This window comes from Phascolarctos cinereus, unplaced genomic scaffold, assembly GCF_003287225.1.
Source record: "Phascolarctos cinereus isolate Bilbo 61053 unplaced genomic scaffold, phaCin_HiC Scaffold_3;HRSCAF=262, whole genome shotgun sequence".
Taxonomy (NCBI): Eukaryota; Metazoa; Chordata; class Mammalia; order Diprotodontia; family Phascolarctidae; genus Phascolarctos; species Phascolarctos cinereus.
The window spans coordinates 188,566,521-188,586,546 of record NW_027555736.1 but is presented as its reverse complement, the minus strand read 5'-3'; the positions used below and the strand labels follow the sequence as shown (position 1 = coordinate 188,586,546).

Below are 20,026 nucleotides of genomic sequence, written 5' to 3'. Positions count from 1 at the left end.
AACATTGAAGCATGATGGGTCAATTTCTCACAGTGATAAAAGTGAATTTAGGGCAAGAGGATTAGGTGTGCTGCATCTCTTTTATTTACATTTACTAATAGAGGTCTCACACCTGGGATATTATAATGCTTTAAAATTTCTCATCTGTAATAGGGACTAAGTATGTTTCTATCCTAAGGGTAGTTTTTAGAAAGAGTGTGTGTGGCTGCTACAAATCTGTTGCTACTTTGTATCGGAAACAGAAGAAACCAAAAACAGTAGGACCAAAGGTAGAAATTTTGCTCTCTCTTCCCCTAAGCCAAGAGACCCTGAGTTGAAGGTTAGAGAAAATTTATCCTCGTCTCTCTTTGATTCTTTGTCAAGAGACCTTTATTAATATATATGTGTTTTTAATATCATGCCTAGTCTTGTGTTATATTGGGATTGCAATGTTTATACTTTAGTTTTTAAAAAAAATTATTTTTTAGAATTTTGAGTTATAAATTCTCTCCTTTCCTCTCATACCACCCACCCAAATTCATTGAGAAGGCAAGCAATATGATATCAGTTATACATGTGAAATCTTGCAAAACATTTCTGTATCAGTCATATTGTGCAAAAAAAAAGGGGCATGAAAAATGAAGAAAGTATTGATCAGAGTAGCTATATCTTTCACAATTTATCATCATTACAATATTGCAATTACAATATTACTGTGTACAATGATCTTCTGGTTCTTCTCACTTCAGCCTGTATCAGTTCATGTAGGTCTTCTCATGCTTGAAACATCACCCTCATCATTTCTTGTAGCACAGTATTACTCTATCGCAATCATATTATGCTTTAGCCGTTAAAATAATTCCTGCCATAAGGAACATAAATTAGAAATCAGAATTATTATTATTTTTCACAGCACTAAGAGTGGCCTTCTGAAATTTCAGTTCTGTTTGTCTGAGAAACTTAACTAGGTATCTTTCCTTTTCCTGCCTAGCTCCTGATACTTGCCCTGCTCCAAACATGGAAGATGGGTATTCGTTGGCTTCCACACCAGCTACCACTTTGAAACTTCTGCATCTCTCTGGCCAAGGTTCTCTTATGCAGGAGAGTGCCACTACGTAAGTAGTCGGAAATTGTCTTGATGGGGAAACCCATGCGTGAGGGTCAATGGTGAGAAAAGGTTAGCATCCTTTTACATACTTAAAAAAGTTTAAAGTCTGCCTTCCCATTTGAGGGTATTGCTAGTGTTTGTGTGAATCCAGAGATCGTACCTGCTGAATGGGAATCTTTTATTCATTTTCACCCTCATAATAGTATAAAGACAAAGAAGAGTTTTTATAAACATCTACAGCGTTTTCTAATTCTTTGAACAAAAGCTTCACATTCTTAGTTGGTAAATAGACATTTTAGCAGTAGTTTGTGCTTTTCAGGTCTAGTGTCTTTATGTCTAGGTCACTTACTCTCTCTTGCTTACATTCCTGTTTGTTTATTATGTCTTCTGAAATGTTTGAAATGGGAAAGAATTACCATGCTAAGAGTATTCTCAGTGTTGTTTGCTTCAGGTTAGGTGTTTGTGCTGTTAGGAAAAAAAAACTATGATTGTTAATAAAGTAACTTGTTAACTTTCTGTATATAGGAGTTCACCAGATGTTGTTGCTCCTTCACCAGATGCTTTCCAACCTACCCCTTTTATTGTCCCTAGCAGTCCAACAGAGCAAGAAGAAGTAAAAGGTGAGAACTTTTATTTACGTACTTTTATCCCAAAATAGTTTTAGATTAAAAAAAGGGATGTAAACCTTTGCAGTGCTAGAGTTTTTAAATTTCCATGTAGCTGCCAGGAGGCTACAGTTTAATTCATATTCATTCTATCAGTCAACAGATCTTTAAGCCAGGTTTTTTGTCAGGCATTAGGACTACACAGATAAAAATGAAACATACCCTGCCCTCAAGGAGCTTACATGCAATTCAGGGAGACAAAATGTACATTTATATGTATGTACAAAATAAATTCATCTATCGGGGACATGACCTACTTGCAGTGCTTACTTCAGTTCTTTGCCTTTCTAGCACTCATCGTTCTTCTGATAGTCTACATTATTAAAATGAAACATGAACTGGATGAAAAAACTTAGTTTGAAAAATAATTAAAATTAAAAATAACTGTAGTTTTAGAAATAATTAAAATTTAAATAAAAATCATTAAAATTAAAATTTTAAGATAATAAAACCAAGCTAAGCTTACTACCACAGGTATACCATATTCACAGATATGTGAATATATTACACAAGAAGTGTTCTTCTTGACTTCTTTGGGATCTTAATACTGCTATTAGGATTATCTTGTTTTGCAAAAGGGTCATCCAGAGAAAGTAGAAGGACTTCTTGATTAATTCATTACCATCCTTGAAGACTTAAGAGTGACTCTGAATATTTTTATTCATTAGGACTACAGTTTTTGAGGTCTTTCCTCCTCAGTGTTTAAGGTCTTTCACTAGGTTACACTGTGCTATCCTGATTTTCTTTATTTTCCTTTACTGCCCTGGCTTGTTTTACTGTTTCTCATGAGCAAAAGCTTTTGTTTCTTTCTGTCTCATACTATTATTTCATTTCCTTCTCTAAGCCCAACATCTTGCCAAGCTCCTACCCTTCTAGCATTCAAATTGCTCCTGAAATCCCACCACCTCCACAAGTTTTCTTCTGATAAATTAGAAGGTAGGATTTTCACCTTTCACCTTCACCTTAGAATTATAGGATTTGATAATAATAATAGTTAACATTTATATAGTGCTTTAAATTTTACAAAGTGCCTTACTTAATGAGTTACCTCATTGATAAATTATTTCTTTTATTGTAGAGCTAGAAGGGACCTAAGAGATAGTATAGGCCAACCTCATTTCACATGTGAGGAACCTGAAGCTCAGAAAGGTCAAGTGATTTGCCCAGGCTCTTTCCAGGGTCCATTTCTTTGTTTTCTTGATGGTTGTCAGCTTCCATCAGTTCAGTTATCATTTTTATGCAAATGACTCCTAAATCTGCGTGGTCCTCATCTCTCTCCTGAGCTCCATTCTGGCTCCAGCTGCCTTCTAGACAGTTCCACTGGATGCCTCATGTTCATCTCAAGCTCAACATGTCTCAAACAGATCTTATTATCTTTTCTCGTAAACCCATTCTTTCTGACTTCTCTATTTCATTTGAGAGATTTACTAATAGTTATCCTTGACTCGTCACTCTCCCAACCCCATCCTCTATCAACTCATTTGCCAAATCTGATTGATTCTACTTCCACATCATTTCTCATGTCTATTCGTTCTCTCTACTTAGACAACAGCAACTGTGATTTACTGATCATTACCTTCATCACTTCATGCTTTGACTATTACAGTAGTCTTTAAAAAATTTTTTAACTCAGTTTTATTTTGAATTCTGAATTCTGTTTTTTATCTCTACTTCCCAGTTCATTGAGAAAGCAAGAAAAACAAAACCATTACAGACATGTATAGTCAAGCAAAACAAATTCCTGCACTATCTATGTCATTAAAAAATAATGCTTCACTCTGTGCTCTGAGTCTGTCATCTTTGTGGAGGTGGTTTGTGTGGTTCGTCATGAGTCCTCTAGAACTATGGTTGGTTCCATTGTCTTGATCAGAGTCCCTAAGTCTTTCACAGTTGTTTGTCTGTACTGCAATAGCTGTATAATTAATCTTCCTTCATCTAATATTTCCCCTCTTCAATCCATCTTCCATATAGCCACTAAATCAATATTCCTAAAGCATAGGCCTGACCGTGTAATTTCCCCGTTCAGTGAGCTTCAGTGGCTCCATGTTGCTCCTCTGGCATTTAAACCCCTTTCCAGATTGATTACACTGTACTTCTCTTTACTTACTCTTTATTTCAGCCAAACTGGCCTACTTCTCATTCCTCATCTGCAACATTAAGTTTCTTGTCTCAAAGCCTTTGCGGAGGCTGTCTCTTCCATAACTAGAATGCTTTTCTTCCTCCCTGCCTCTTTGAACCCTAATCACTTTAATGGCTTCTGGGTAATGCCACCTCTTCTAAAAAGCCTGTCATGATTTCTTCCCCAGTTATTCCGGTCCCACAGCCAAAATTACTTTGTGTTTATTTGTGTATGTTTTGTGTTTATTCACCTTTGTACATGTTGTTTTACCCTAGTAAAATGTAAGCTCCATGATGATTTCGTTTTTTCCTTGTAGCCCCAGAGGTTAGCATAGTGCCTGGCCCATAATATGTGCTTAATAAATGCTTGTTGAATTTAATTGAATTGCGGGGATTTTGAAACCAGGTATCCTAACTTTAAATTCAGGATTTGATTCCATGGCCCCTTCTTTAGGTATGAGGCTAATGTTAGAACTATGCTAGGCATTCTTTTTTTAAAATGTTTTTTAAAAAATTGTAAACTTAACCATCAACAAATCAAGATATAATTTACACAAGCAAGAATTTTAAAAAAACTTTGTACATTAAATCTTAGACTTTTGTTATTTATAATTTCAAGAAAAGTCTTATTTCCTTCTGACTTTTTTTCTTTCTTGGGTGTTTTTCTAGATTTTGTTGCTGCTATACTTTTTATTTATAACTTTGCAAACTTGTGTATATCTTGCTTTCATTTTTCTGTCTTCTAGCACTAGTTTATTTCCTCATATTTCTTTGTAGTCTTGGTAGTTGTCATTTCTCATATCATGGGATAGCGGACAGAGTCCTGGACTTGGGTTCAGATGTCGCCTGAAGCAGTTGCTGGCTGGGTGATGATGGGCAGGTCACTTAAACTCCTTGAGCTTCAGTTTCTTCATCCATAAAATTGGGATGGTAATTGTAGTAACTAACCACTTAACAGGGTTGTTGTGAGGCTTAAATGAGTTAGGATAGGAAGTGCATAGAAAATTCTAAAGTATTATATAAAAATTTCAGTTGTTATCATGGGATAATATTCCATTCTAATTCATATACTACAGTTTGTTCGGCCATGCTTCAGTTGTGGGTTCTTTCCAGTTTTTAGCTGTTTACAAATATTGCTACTTGGAATGTTTTTGTTTAGAGAGGTCTTTCCTCTCCATTTAATAACATCCTTAGCATATAGGCCTGGTAGAGGAATCATTGGGTCAGAGGGTATTAACAGCTTTATAGCTCTTATTGTATAATTCCATATCCTTTTCAGAAAAATTGCTGTAATTCATGACTTGACAAGTGGTGTAAGAAAATGTTTTTTCTACAGCCCCACCAGGATTGAGTTGTATAGTTTAATTGTCTTTTGCAGTTGAGTGGTTCAGTGGTCTTTCATTTGTTTTAATTTGCATTTCTCTTATTTTTTAAGAGTTTGAACAGTCATATAGTTATTGATAATTTTAATTATTTCAAGTACTGCATGTTTCTGTTTTTTGATCAATTACCCATGGAAATGTGGCTCTTAAGTTTAAAAAATGTTTGTGTATTCTTTATTGCTTTTAAATTTAAGACTTTTATCATAATTATTGACCTTTATGTAGTGCTTTGCCTATAGTATGTATTATAGATATCCTCCCCATTTAAAAATGAGTGCAATGAGACTCAGAGAAGTTAAGTGATTTATCCGAAGTTATATATAAAACATCAGAGGCATGATTTGAATCCAGGTCTTCTTTTGATTCCAACTTTAATACCCTTCCCACTACATTATAATACCTGTCTCATATTGGAAATATCTACCACAAAGATTTTTTTTCCTAGTTTGTTTTTTTTCTTTTATTCTGAATGTGTAGTTGTAAATTAATTTTGGAACATCTAAACCACTGCTTTCCATATTGTGTGTTCAGTCAAGAATTGATAGCATTTAAAATGTATTCATTTGGTGTTTGTGTATTTTTTATTGATACTTAATCGCTTTTTCTGTTTATCTGTGTCATTATCTGTCTTAGTGTATAATTGTGTCAATATGGCTTTCTTCATGTAGGACCTGAACAATGCTTCATATACATAGGATACGAAATTTGATAAATTTGTGTATAGAATTTATATATAATTTGATACTTTTTTAAATGATAATAAAGACAAAAAAAGAAAATGCTCTACAATATATAGTGACAATACTGTCACATAGGCTACATTTCAGTTCCTGTTCTCTGGAGCACTAAGTTGAAATGCGAGGAAAGGTACTCTTGGTTCGGGAGGGTAGGGAAGAGAAACAATTTCCCAGACTTCACATCCCATCACCTGCCTGGCATTTATTTGAACAAGTTTACCCTATTCTTGGAATATGCTTAGTACTGTCTCTACTTTTCAGAATCTTCGTTTTCCTTTAAAACTCATTTTAGTTGCTTCCTTCTCTGAAATTTTATCAGAAAAATATTAGTACAGTGTTCTCCCCTTCCTTTATTACTTCCTTTTACCCTCTTACCCCTCAGCATACATTCCTACTAAGTCTCTGGCTATAGCCTCTATATCACTATGAAGTGGGTAATGGTAGACTTTGTTCCAAAATTTGTGGCACCAATTATGTGTTACTTGTTTGCGCAGTATTTGAAAAAGGACTTGTAAGGGATCTAATAGAATCCTCTCTAGATTTTATAGTAATAATATTATTTTTAAAAAATTTATTTATTTTTAGTTTTCACCATTCACTTTTATAAGATTGAGTTCTAAATTTTTCCCTTTCCCTCCCCTACCTCCTCCTTAAGATGGCATGCAGTCTGATATAAACTGTACTTGTACAGTCATATTAAACATATTTCCACATTAGTCATATTGTAAAGAAGTATCTCAATCAAAGAGAATAACCATGAGAAAGAAAAAACACACACAAAAAAGACAAAATATTATGCTTCAATTTGCATTCAGACTCTATAGTTCTTTCTCTGGATGTAGATAGCATTTTCCATCATGAGTCTTTTGGAATTGTTTTAGATCATTGCATTGCTGAGATTTTGTATTATTTTTTAAGAAAAGGATGAAAAAGACCTCTCAAAAACTCTCTTTTACTTTTGGTTTTGGGACCTCTTTGTATTTTATTTTTTAAAATAAATTTTATTCATGTCTTTTGTCTTTATGTCAGCCATTTCTGAAAATTCCCACCACACTTCCTTCCTCTAGATTAAATTCTAAAAACAATTATGCAAAAACACCCAATAAAGTTACTATATCTGGTACTGTATGTAACATTCTGCTTTGGCCTCTCTGTAGTGAGAAAGGAACTGTTTCCTTTATGTCCTCTGGTGCCATTTTTTTCACTTAATTTGCCTTATTTTAGTGATCTTTTTATTTTTATTGTAGTTAATGTAGTTATTCTTTTGGTTCTGCTTATATTTACTCTAAATCTTTTGGGTTTCTGTAAATTCCATTTGCCATTTCTTACTGTATATAATATTACAGTTATATTCGTAAAGTCTTTTCAGCCATTCCCAATTAATGGACAGTCATTTTATTTCTAGTCTTTGCTGTCACAAAGAGAGCTGCTATGAAATTTTGGTATATAATGGATCTTTGTTTATATTTTTGACCTTCTTTCGTTGTATGTCTAGTAATGGGATTGCTGGGTCAGAGGCTATAAACAGTTTTGTCACTTTTCTGGTGTGATATCAAATTGATATCTAGGGCAATTAGATCGGTTCATGGTCTACCAATGATATACTAGTGAGCCTGTCTTTCTATATCCTTTTTATATTGCCTTTTTGTATTTTTTTGTCATATTTTCCAATTTCAGGGTGTGAGGTAAAACCTCAGAATTGTTTCATTTAATATTTCTCTTAATATTAGTAATTTGGAGCATCTTTTCATATGGTTAGTTTTAATTTGCAATTTTTCTTTTGAGGAATGTCTGTTCATATCCTTTGACCACTTATCTATTGGGAGATGGCTCTTGGTTATATATTTGTGTCAGTTGCATATATATTTGTAAGAATGATATGAGACTTTTTCTTGTAACATTTGATACAAATATTTTTCCTGCTTGATAGTTTCCCTCTTTATTCTATCCTTTTTGATTTTGTTCATGCAAAGCCTTTTTGTCCCTACTATCTTTCCTGCAACCCAAAATGCTCTCCCCCCAATTAAACACGTTACAAAAAAATAACAGATTCTTCAATACATATCTACTTAGTACAGCAAAACAAATTCCCGTGTTAACTGTGTCCAAAAATGAATGTTTTCCTCTGTATCTCAAGTTTCTCACCTCTCAGTTAAGAGGTGAGTGTAATGTTTCATCTTCATTCTTTTGGATTTGTGGTTTATCATTGTATTGATCAGAGTCTTTCAAAGCTGCTCTTCTATATAATGTCCTTATCAGAGGTCTGGCCTTGGAGTCAGGAGGACCTGAGTTCAAAGCTGACCTCAGACACTTGACACTTAACTAGCTGTATGACCCTCTAGGCAAGTCACTTAACCCCAATTGCCTCACCAAAAAAAAAAGCAAAAAAAAAATGTCCTTATCATCATATGTATTATTCTCCTAGTTGTATTTGCTTCACTCTGCATTATTCATAAAGGCATTCCCAATTTCCTCTGAAACTGTCCATTTCATCATTTCTTAGGACCAGTAATAGTCATTACATTTATATACCACAATTTGTTGAGCTGTTCCCCAATTAGAGGACATCCCTTTAGTTTCCAGTTTTTGGCTACCATGAACAGAGCTGCTATAAATATCTTTGTGCATATAGAGATCCCTTTTCTTTTTCTTTGATTTCTTTGGGGGTATAGGCCTATGTGGTAGTGGTATAGCTAGGTTGAAAGGTATTCAGAGTTTGGTAATATTCTAGACATAGTTCCAAATTGCTTTTTAGAATGATTAGAATTTGTAACTCTACCAATAGCGCATTCGCATTTCTGTTTTCCCACAGTTTTTCTAACATCTGTCATTTTCCTCTTGTAACTGTTATGTTTGCCAATCTAGGTATGGTATAGGATCTCAGACTTGTTTTAATTTGCATTTCTTTAATTATTATGATTGTTGGTAACCTAGATTTCTTCCTCTGAAAATTGCTTCTTGTTTTTTAACCATGTATTAATTAGTGAGTGGCTGTTAGTCTTATAGATTTAAACTACTTCCTTAACTATTTTGGAAATGCCGCCTTCATCAGTGACACTTGTAGCAAAGGTTCCCCCCTCCCCCCCAGTTTCCTGTTTTCCCTTGTAACTTTTGCTATATCAGATTTGTTATGCAAAAAAATTTTAATTTTATATAATCAAAACTTCGCACTTAACCTTGTGTGATCATTTCTACCACTTTTTTATTTATGAACGCTTTTCCATTCTATAGGTAGGAAAGGTAATTTTTTCCATTATTCTTCTAATTTTTTTTTTTTGGTGAGGCAGTTGGGGTTAAGTGACTTGCGCAGTCACACAGCTAGTGAGTGTTAGTGTCTGAGGTTGGATTTGAACTCAGGTCCTCCTGACTCGAGCTGGTGCTCTATCCACAGCGCCACCTAGCTGCCCCTCTAATTTGTTTTTAATATGATTTTTTATATCTTATGTATCCATTTGGAGCTTAATTTGGTAAAAGATATGAAGTATTGATAAAAATCTAATTTTTTGCCTGACTCCTATCCAGTCCTTCCAGCAGTTTTTATCAAATAGCAAGGCCTTTCCTTAAACTGAAATATGCTATTGTGTTTGTTTACTTTTATGTTGTGTACCTAGTCTGTTCTACTGATCAACCTCTCTTTTCTCCCAGGATCATTGATGTGATGATTACTGCTTTAGAGTAGAATTTGAGATCTGTTACAGCTAAGTCCACTTCCTTACTTCTTTTCCCTCCCCTCCCCCCTCCATATTTCTTTTGAGATTCTTGACCAATTTTTTCTGCAGATAAATTTTTTTTTTTTATAAAATAATCATTTGGTAGTTTGGTATGGGACTAAATAAAAATTAATTTAGTTAATGTTCGCATTTTTATTATATTGGCTTCATGTACCCATGTGCAGTTTATATATACATATATATACATATATATGTATATATATATATAAATATACACACACACATAGATATATATATATATATATTTTTTTGGCTGATTATATAGATCTGCCTTTATTTCTGCAAAAGGGTGTTTTGTAGTTAGATTCATATAGTCAGTCCCTGGTTGAATCTTGGAACATACACTCTCAAGTATTTTATAGCTCCTATAGTGATTTTGAATGGAATTTCTCTTTTTAGCTCTTATTGGTTCTTTATTTTACTTTATTTTTTTTTTGGTAATAAATAGAAATGCTTATGATTTATATGGATTTATCTTATGTCTTACAACTTTGCTGAAGTTATTAACTATTGATTTTTTAGTTTACTCTCTATGCTTTTCTAAATGTATCATTTTATCTTCAAAAATGATAGTTTTCTTTCTTGTTTACCTGTGTTTATTCTTTCACATTCTTTTTCTTGTCTTATTGCTATAGTTAGCACTATGTTAAATAATGTTGATAATGGGTATCTTTGCTTTCTCCCCAGTCTTATTGGGAAGGCTTCATTTTCCTCCCTTACATATAATGTTTGCTCTTGGATTTAGATAAATGCTGTTTACTATATAAAGGAAAGATCCATTTATTCATTTATCCATTTGTTTCTAAAGTTTTCAATAGAAATGAGTGTTGACTTTTGTCAAAAACCTTTTTCACATCAATTGAGGTAATTGTGTATGTTTTATTATATTAACATGGTTTGTTATATTTGTAGTCTTCCTTATGTTAAATCACTCCTGCATTCCTTGTTTAATCCCAGCTTGGTCTTTCTGATATGTTGTAGTTTACTTATGTGTTAATTAAAAAAATTTTTTGTCCGTGTTTATTGGGGATATTAGTTTGCATTTTTTTTTTCTGCTTTGTCTCTCTCTGTTTTTGGTATCAAGACCATGTTTGTATCAAGATTGGAAGGGTGGCTTCTTTTCTTACTGCAATCAGTTTTTATAGTGTTGAAATTAATGATTTTAGAATGTTTGGTAGAATTCATTTGAAAATCTTTATGGACGATTTTTCCTTCGGGAGTTTATAGCTTGTTCAGTTTCTTTTTCAGATTTTGTGTTACCTAAATAATAAATAATCTGGGTATTTTATATTTTTGTAAGTATTCATTGATTTTCTATGAGTTATAAGTTTTGTTAGCATATAATTGAACAAAATAGTTTTTAATAATTTATTTCCTCTTCATTTGTAAGTTCTCTTTTTTAATTTTTGTTACGAACAACTTGATTTTCCTCTATTTTTAAAATTAGGTTAGCCAACTATTTTTTAGTTTTAATTTTTTTTGAGGGGGACTCCTAATTTAAATTATCAATTCAGTGGCCTTTTTGCTTTCAGCTTTATTAATCTCTTTAATTTTCAGAATCCCTGCATTGTCATTTAGCTTAGGATTTTTGATTTGTGGTTGAAATTTTTTAAATTGCATGCCCAATTCATTGATTTGTTCTTTCTTTTGTTAATAGAAATGTTTAGAGATACAAAATTTTCCCTCAGAACTGCTATTACTGTATCCTATAGATTTGTGTGTATTATCATTTTATTTGATAAAATTTTCCATCATTTTTATAATTTGTTCTTTGACCCACCGGTTCTCTAAAATTATTTTATTTGGTCTGCAGTTATTTGTAAATTCTTTCTTTAAGGGACCTATATTGAATATAACTTTTACTGATATCTGTAAATTATCTTTGTAGTAATCTGCTTTTTTACATTTTTGTTGAGGTCTTCATCCCTTAACACATGGTCAGTTTTGGGAAAAGTTCTATGCACAGCTTAGAAGTATGTAAATTACTTTCTGTTCCAATTCATTAATTGCTAAAAGCTTGTCATTTCTAATTTTTCTAAAGTTCTCTTCAGGTCTTTAACATCTTATCTTTTGGTCCTATGCAAAATCTTTTTGATTTTCTGTAATTGAAATTGTCTGTTTTGTCTTTTATGTTTTCCTCCATCCTTTGCTTGGCTAAGAAATCCCCCCTCTTCATTTCCCCTAATTATAGCTGTGAAACTTTCCTCCTTCCATTCTCTTCTGGTTTTTTTAAAAAAGCATATAACCTTTTATATTTAGGGTTCATGCCCATTTTGAGCTTATATCAGCATATGGTATAAAATGTTGTTCTAAACTTAATTTTTGCCACACTGTTTTGTGGTTTTCCCAGGACTTCTTGTCAGATAAGGAGTCCTTCATCTAGCACCTGATTTATGTTCTTGAATTTATCATAAACACATGGCTACTGTTTTCAATTGCTTCCTGTTCCTGCTTATTTATTTAATATATATATTTTTTGGTTTCTTTTAATTGTTTTGATGATTATTGCTTCATAGTATAGTTTGAGGTCTGGTAAATACAATAGCTTCTACCTTGGTGCTTTAAAATATCTTTTCCTCACTAATGCATTGTTGGTGGATTGTGGAATGATCCAGCCATTTTGGAGAGCAATTTGGAACTAAGTCCAAAGAGCTATAAAAATGTGCCTACCCTTTGACCCAGAAATATCACTTCTAGGGCTATATCCCAAAGAGATCATACAGGTGGGAAAAGGACCCACATGTACAAAAATATTCATAGCAGCTCTTTTTGTGGTGGCAAAGAATTGGAAATTGAGGGGATGCCCATCAATTGGGGAATGGCTGAACAAGCTGGGTTATATGAATGTAATGGAATACTATTGTGCTATAAGAAATGATGAGCAGGCAGACTTCAGAAAAACCTGGAAAGACTTGTATGGTCTGATCCTGAGTGAAGTGAGCAGAACCAAGAGAACGTTGTACACAGTAATAGCCACTTTGTGCGATGACTAATATTGATAGACTTAACCCTTCTAAGGAATGTAAGGACCTAAGACATTTCCAAAGGCCTCATGATGGAAAATGCTATCCACATCCAAAGAAAGAACTATGGAGTTTGAATGCAGATCAAAGCTTGCTATTTGCTATTTTTTTCCTTCTTTCGTGTTTTGTTTCTTCTTTCTGGTGGTTCTTCCTATTGGTTCTAATTCTTACTTACAACATCACTAATGTGAAAATATGTTTAATAAGAATGTGTATGTATAGCCTATATCAGATTGCACATCATCTTGAGGAGGGAGGGGGAAAAATTTAAAACTCAAAAGCTTATGGAAGTGATTGTTGATAAATCAAAATAAATTACTGTAGTAAAGTTTAAAAAAAAGTTTGAGAGAAAAAAAAATCTTTTCCTTAAAAGCCTTCTAAAAATGTAATGGGCTACTTCAGGATCTTCTGAGCTTCCCCCTAAGTATGGGTTTTCAAGTGAAAATTGGATGATCATTTGAGGATGTTGTGGGAATTCTGTAGAGGTATGGATTGGAGTATATAGCCTCTGTGGTCCCTTCCAGCCCTGAAATTCTGTCACTACTGTCTTTTTATTCTGGATGGCTGGTATAGTAACTTGTATGTGGTAGTTACTTAATGCTTATTGGTTTGAATCTAGGGTGACTCAGCATTTCATTGGGATTTAATATCATAGCAAAGCTGGTTTAGCAAGGGTAAATTTTGGAAGAGACATGTATGTAATTGGATTAACAAGAGTAAAATTCTAGAGCAGTACAGATTAGGCAGCAACTAGGATAAATAATGGTCATTTCTTGAAGAAGACTGATTATGGAGAAGAAGAAGTTAGAGTGAAGTGAATATTTAAGTAAATGTCAAATGTGGTTGTTTAGCTCTAGTTCAGTTCTCTTTTTGATCAAGACAGGCATCATGCTAGACGCAAGGGCAGAATGGCCTCTCTTCTTTGTAATGAGTCTGACAATTAGTGCTATGTGTATCTCAGTGACGTGGAACACTGGCTAATGCTAATAGACCAGCAACAGGCACATTTCGGTATCATGTGATATTTATTTTTATGTCTGTATTTCTTCTGTCATCATAATTTGTTTCAGCAAATGGTATACAGGTGTCCACTTTGAAGAATGGTGAACTTATTTGCCATTCTTCAAAATGTTTGGCAGTTCATATAGTTGTACAAGTAGAGTACTATTAAGAGGTGCTTTCTTAGGCAAAATATTGCCCTCAACTGGAAATGCCTTCATTAAAATTCACTTAATTGTTTTGTTTGCACAAGGGAGCAGTTTACTTTGAATTAATACTCATTTAGTTTCCATCTAAATTCTTTTAGGAATATATATTTTTTCATTTTGGGGCAAATACCAATCATTTCCCCTCTAACTTTTTGGCTTGCTCTCACAGTACAAATAATAAATACCCCACAGTCTGAGTTCCATGAAATTTGGGCACAAGGAGTGTTTTAAGTTTTTCTTTTATATGCTTTGACACAGCATATCAACAGGATGTGTGGCTCCTGTCTTAAACCTGGAGTGGCATAATAAGAATTACGCTGGTTGGTGACTGACTCTTTTGCAACATATTTTCATTTTTAAAAATCAGATGAGCCAATGGACATGTCAGTAATGCCTGAGGAGGAAGAAGATGTTCTAAAGAACTCCCTGGAAGAAGAAGCAATGGAGGTAGAAAATCCTCCCCCTGAACCAACAGTGCTTCCTCAAGCCTCAACACCTGTATCACAGAGTACACCCCTCTTCACCTCTGAGCCACTTCCTGTCCCATCACAGCCTGACTTTTCTCATGTAAGTATTTATAGGAGCTGCTTACTCCCATTTATTTCACTGTGTGGGTCTTTTTCAGATTATCATGCTGCCTGGTGGTTGGGGTGGGGAAAATAAGATATGTGCATGAAGTTATATGCATATTTTCACAGAGATAAACACAAACGTTCCAATACCTTAATTGGTGCAACTTTTAAATTTTAGTACTTTAAGTCATGAAATATAAAAATGAAGGTTCTCAATTTAGTCTAAGTGACTGTATGAATCTGTTCAATCTAAGTGCTTATTCTCTCACAGCCCTATGAAAGAGTTATTTTAGTGTTGCTAGGAGAACCTCTGTTCTTGGTATTTCATGCATTTTAGTTTGCAGATGTTATAGTAAGACTTTACATTTAAATTAGCAATCAAGAAATATCAAGAATGGGACAGCACATAAAAAAAACTCTAGCTCTGCTATTAGAAAGTACATAAAGAGGTGTATTTCATTGAAAGGATTTCGTCTTGTGCAGACCATTAACAGTGGAAAAATGAAAGCACAAAACTACATAGAAATAGAATTGTTGAGTTAAAGTATATATTTTTCAGTATCTGCAGAATTAATTTTGTTACCAATTAAAAAGCCAACTTTTTTTTTCTCATTAACGTGTTTTTTCTTTCCTTATGTAGCTCAGGCTACTGAATCAACATCACTTGAATTCTGATTATAAAAGATAGTTATAGAGAAGTGAAATTAGGATAATAGTTATTTTGCACTGCTTTTTGCAAAAGTGCTTTGTAAATTGTGCAGTACTATACAAATAAAGTATATTATTAACTGTACTTTTGTTTCTCTTTTGGAGATGTTGAAAATTTTTGGTAATATAAATATTGACTTTGGTGCATTATTTGTGATTAACATACATATTAATTTGTTGACAAAGGAAAGTAAAATGTGGCTAGCTCTAATAAGTGCTCATTGGACTGACTCTTAAGGACAGTTTGGACTATGTGATTGTTGTTGATTTGGATCTTGGCTGGTCTGGATTGAAGTTGACCCTGGATGTTGACTCACATAGACTTAATCCTGGGTATTCTTTTGCAACCCACAATTATTCCCCATCCACAGTCCTTCTGATGTTCAGCTAAAGTATGTGCTATAGCACTGATGTTGCACCCTGGGATCATGAAGACCAGAAATGAACAAGGGATGGAATGGCCTTCCCTGGCCAGCACTTGTTTTGAAATCCAGAACTCATTAAATTCTACTCTGTTTGAAATGTTGCTAATACAGAAATTCTCAGTTTATGGATTAAATGAGTAGATTGTCATCACAGGAATTTTGTATGCCATACGTTTATTTCCTGAAGTTTGAAAGGAATTTAGTATTTACATATCTCTTTTGCTGGTCCCTATTTTTATTAGAAGTTTTGTTTGCTTCACTAAGCCACATCTCTGGGCTATGTTGTCGTCAGAGCAGTATATTGTAATTTCCACTTGTAGAATTTTAGCATTCTTTTGGAACTACTCATTTGTAACTTTATTTTGCTAACTGTTTTTTCTGTTCCAGTTATTAATATTAAAATGGGATATATTTCTATGTTCTTTTATAAGGTTGTGAGATTTTATTTTGGAGAGTATGAGGCATATTTTGACGAGGTGGAGGCAAATGAGGAACGTATTTTAAAAGTAGTTGTTAAAAATGTCTATTTAAAGGGGCATCTAGGTGGTGCAGTGACTCTAGAGTCAGGAGGACCTGAATTCAAATGCGGTCTCAGATGCTCGACACTTACTAGCTGTGTAACCCTGGGCAAGTCATTTAACCCGGATTTCCTCACAAAAAAGGGGGAAAAAAGGTGTTGCTCTAGGGTAGGTTCAGATATGTGACCTATATAACCAGGTCCCAATTAGTGCAAATAATGAAATCCCTTAGATGGTTGCATGTATTTGCATTTGTACTATTCAAAGTTATAATTATGTAAAATATGGTTATTGATTCTAGCTCAGTGGAAACATGCAGTACAAATTCAAATAATGCAAATACTTTAGTGGATTTATTATTCATAGTATTAGGGACCTAGCTGTATATTTCCCAATACAGCAAAAAAAAAATATTCAAGGCACTGAAATATAGCATGATATTGTAATATATGAACTATCTTGTAATCTTATTTGATTCCTAATTGGATGTCATAATTTTAAAATAATAGCACATTCATATCTCCCCAGCTTGGCATATGACTTTTCAGAATTCAAATTCAGAATGGCACAACGAAAGGAAAATCTTTTAGAATCAATATCTGTACTAAATTTGAGTTTTAATCAGCTTAATGACATTCATCTCCTGCCATAATATGGGAAACAAGATGGTTACATTGCTCCTTTGTGAAAGAATGAAAACTTGGGAAAAGTATATCTTAACTGAACAGTTTACTCTGTGTTTAAGTAGTTATGTATTTTCTGTGTTTCACTGTCAATGCTCTTCCTAAGATAGAGTCCTTCAGTAAAGTTTGCACAAGTTTGTGCTGATTTCTTCATCGTCATCATTTTTAAAGTGCCTAATTAGCTGTTTGACACTATATTGGAACTGTAAGCATATGTAGTCAAATATTTAAATGTTTACTCTTCCTTCAAAAGGAGAAGTCTGTTATCTTCAAAAATATCTTATGTGCATTCTGTTTTTCTCATGTCTGTGATTTGGCCAGAGGAGCCAGAGGAAGAAGTAGCTTTTTGTTTTGAGAAAAAGGCTGATAATATAAAAATCTGGGATTTTTTTCTAGACACATTTCTTTTAACCCAGTGATCATGGGCTAAGTGCTTCCTAGTTTGAACAAAAGAGATGTGGATTTCTGATGTGAATTATAGGTGAACAAAGCAATGTGAATGTGAAGAAAAAGTGATAATGTTTATTTCATTTTCTTTCCTTAGGACATTTTTATTCCATCTCCAAGTTTGGAGCAGGGACCAAATGATGAAAAGAATACTGAAGATAGATGCAATTCCTCTCTCACAGTGGAGTGCTCCAAGACTTCACAGAATGAGGAAGAGAATCCCACTGAGGATCTTGGACAGTCACTGACGGGAGAATCTTGTAAGTTGATGCTTTCTGCAAGTGATTGTAGTCAGTCTACAAAGATGGAGAGTTTGACCTCTCAGCAAATTGATGAAGATGGTAAAAACACACAGATTGAAGACACTCAACCTGTATCTCAGACTCTGGAATCTAAAGTTTGTCCCACAGAAGATTCTAGTATACCAGTGAGCCAAACAAAAGACAGTCAAGAAGAGTTGAATGAAAATTGTAAAAAGACGGAAGAAGATGATATAAAAACTACAGATGAAACCATCATTTCAGCCACTGAATGCAAAACCAGAGAAGAGATGGAGCATGTTTGTGTTGGTTTCACATGTGATTCAGAAAGCCAAGCACTTCTTTCTGAGGCTCTTCCGTCTGAGGCTCTTCCGTCTGAGGCTGTTCTGTCTGAGTCTCTTCCATCTGAGGCTCTTCCATCTGAGGCTCTTGCATCTGAGGCTGTTCCGTCTGAGGCTCTTCCATCTGAGGCTTTTCCGTCTGAGGCTCTTCCATCTGAAGCTCACTTAAATGCATTAGATCAGGAGGTCTCTATGGAGGCTAAAGAATGTCACACAGAGGAGAGGTCTTCAGTTTCTGAGGTTGAAGAAATTCCTGAAACCCCTTGTGAAAGTCAAGAGGATGAACAGAAAGAAGAGAAAGAAAACAGGGAGAGTAGCCCAGTCCATCTCTGTCTGACTCAGACTCAGTCACCAGGATTATGCCTTCAAGAGAAAATCCCAGATCAAGAGTGCCAAGAAGCTATGGAAGTTAATACCAGTGTTAGTGGCAATGATTCTCCAAAAAAACTGCAAATGTATGATGAAGAATTAGAACAGAAGGACCAAGAGGCTTGGGAGGAGGCCCCTTCAGAAGGCTGTGGTGTCATTATAGAAGAGAAAGTCACAAAAGATGAGTCCCCAGCTGACGTTCCCTCTCAACCTGTTGTGGGAGGAGCGGGACATGAAGTTACCCATTCTTGTGTGGATGTTGATCCAGGAATAGAATCATGTGCTAAGAACAGTCTAGATGCTAAGGGAGAGAAGAGCCAAGAATCTGAAAGGGATCTGAAATCACTGATTGAAGAGGAGAACCCTCAGCAATCTCCAATTTCTTTAGAAAGAGTAGATGATATACTGAGAACTGAACAGGAGGAGCAGCAGCCACAGTCTCCAGAGAAAGCAGACAATTTGTTAATAAAACATTCACAAATGGATACTGTAGAGGAGTCTGGAAGTGAAGCAAAGGCCCAGCAGCTTGAGAAAGCAGCTGACCACAGTCCACAGAGCCCCTGTGAAAGCTCCAATGGTGAGTGCAATTCATAGATATAAATGTGAACTGTTTGGCTCATTCAGCTGATGGATTGGGAAGCTTAACCAGAATTGATTTTTGAGAGATAGGAGTACAGAGGGCTGAAGGTTATTATTGGAGCTAAATGCTAAAGTTGGACAAATATTAATAAACAGGGAATAACAATAAGCAAATTATCAACCACGATAATTTGTTTGAACCTGAGGTCTTCTTTACTGATTATCATCCTGTCTGCCTTGTAGTCATAAAGGTGCTTGAATTTCACAAAGAAGTGTAAATTGTACTTGCCTTGCTTTTATTTTAGGGGGAGAAATTGTAAGAGTTGGTTAGGGAGCATAGCCATATTATGTTTTCAGTTGAGTTATTTAGAAGTAATAAATGTTCATTTAATTGTTCTTCATAGTAGAACTACAAATAGGTCCCTAATTAAATAATTTGCTAATGGTTGTTTTCCCTTTAGGAGTATTAGACCAAGTTTCCAAGTATGATTTAACATATATATGAATCTTAGAAATTAAGACTTGAAAGATTTATTATGATGTACTCTCCATACTTCTCTGGGATCCATTTCAGAATTATAAATTATTTCAAACTGTGTTGTATAGTACAGAGAGACTGCGAATAAGGGTATACTACTTTCATGTGTCTTCATGGTGCTGAGGAATTCTTAATTTTTCAAAGGTTATATTAGTGGGATTATAAGCTCTGGCAGGTCATTCCATGTGAAAAAGGCTTCCAGTATGAGCCTGGTGATGCAGTGGCTTATCTCTGAAAGGTTGGCTGCTAAGTGTTTATCTTTTCCTTTTCCACTAAAGGATCATCTGTTAAGGGTTGCAGTCTGTGAGGATGGATGGAGTATCTTTACCAATAAAATCATGGATCCTTGAGGTATAAACATTAATGCAGTGCTATGTGAGAGAGTGTAATTGGAAAAATAATATTTGTAAGGGACAAAGAATTGGCAATATAATGTTTCTGTGAAGCCAATTCTAGAATGCCTAAAGGTAGATTCAGTGTCTGGGCAACATTTCCATGATATTAATTACATAAATAGGGTCTTTTTTAAGAGTATAATTTAATGAATTTAGACTAGTTATGGTAAGGGATACTGAGTTACTGTTTTGAATGAATTGTGAAATCTCATGGTCTTTTCTCAGTCTGCATCTTTCTTG

The 20,026-nt window shown here is 34.4% G+C and overlaps 1 protein-coding gene across 4 annotated transcripts in view; it reads left to right on the top strand.

Annotated features, from left to right (window-relative positions):
- The window catches only part of TP53BP1 (tumor protein p53 binding protein 1), a 179,864-nt gene that overhangs the window by 70,156 nt on the left and 89,682 nt on the right, over positions 1-20,026 (top strand). For all 4 annotated transcript variants that reach the window (XM_078151368.1, XM_021009175.2, XM_021009174.2 and 1 more), the window contains exons 9-12: positions 971-1,094; positions 1,613-1,707; positions 14,319-14,518; positions 17,402-18,851. In XM_078151368.1, coding sequence (XP_078007494.1) covers positions 971-1,094; positions 1,613-1,707; positions 14,319-14,518; positions 17,402-18,851 — 1,869 coding nt within the window. The remainder of the gene's footprint in view (positions 1-970; positions 1,095-1,612; positions 1,708-14,318; positions 14,519-17,401; positions 18,852-20,026) is intronic.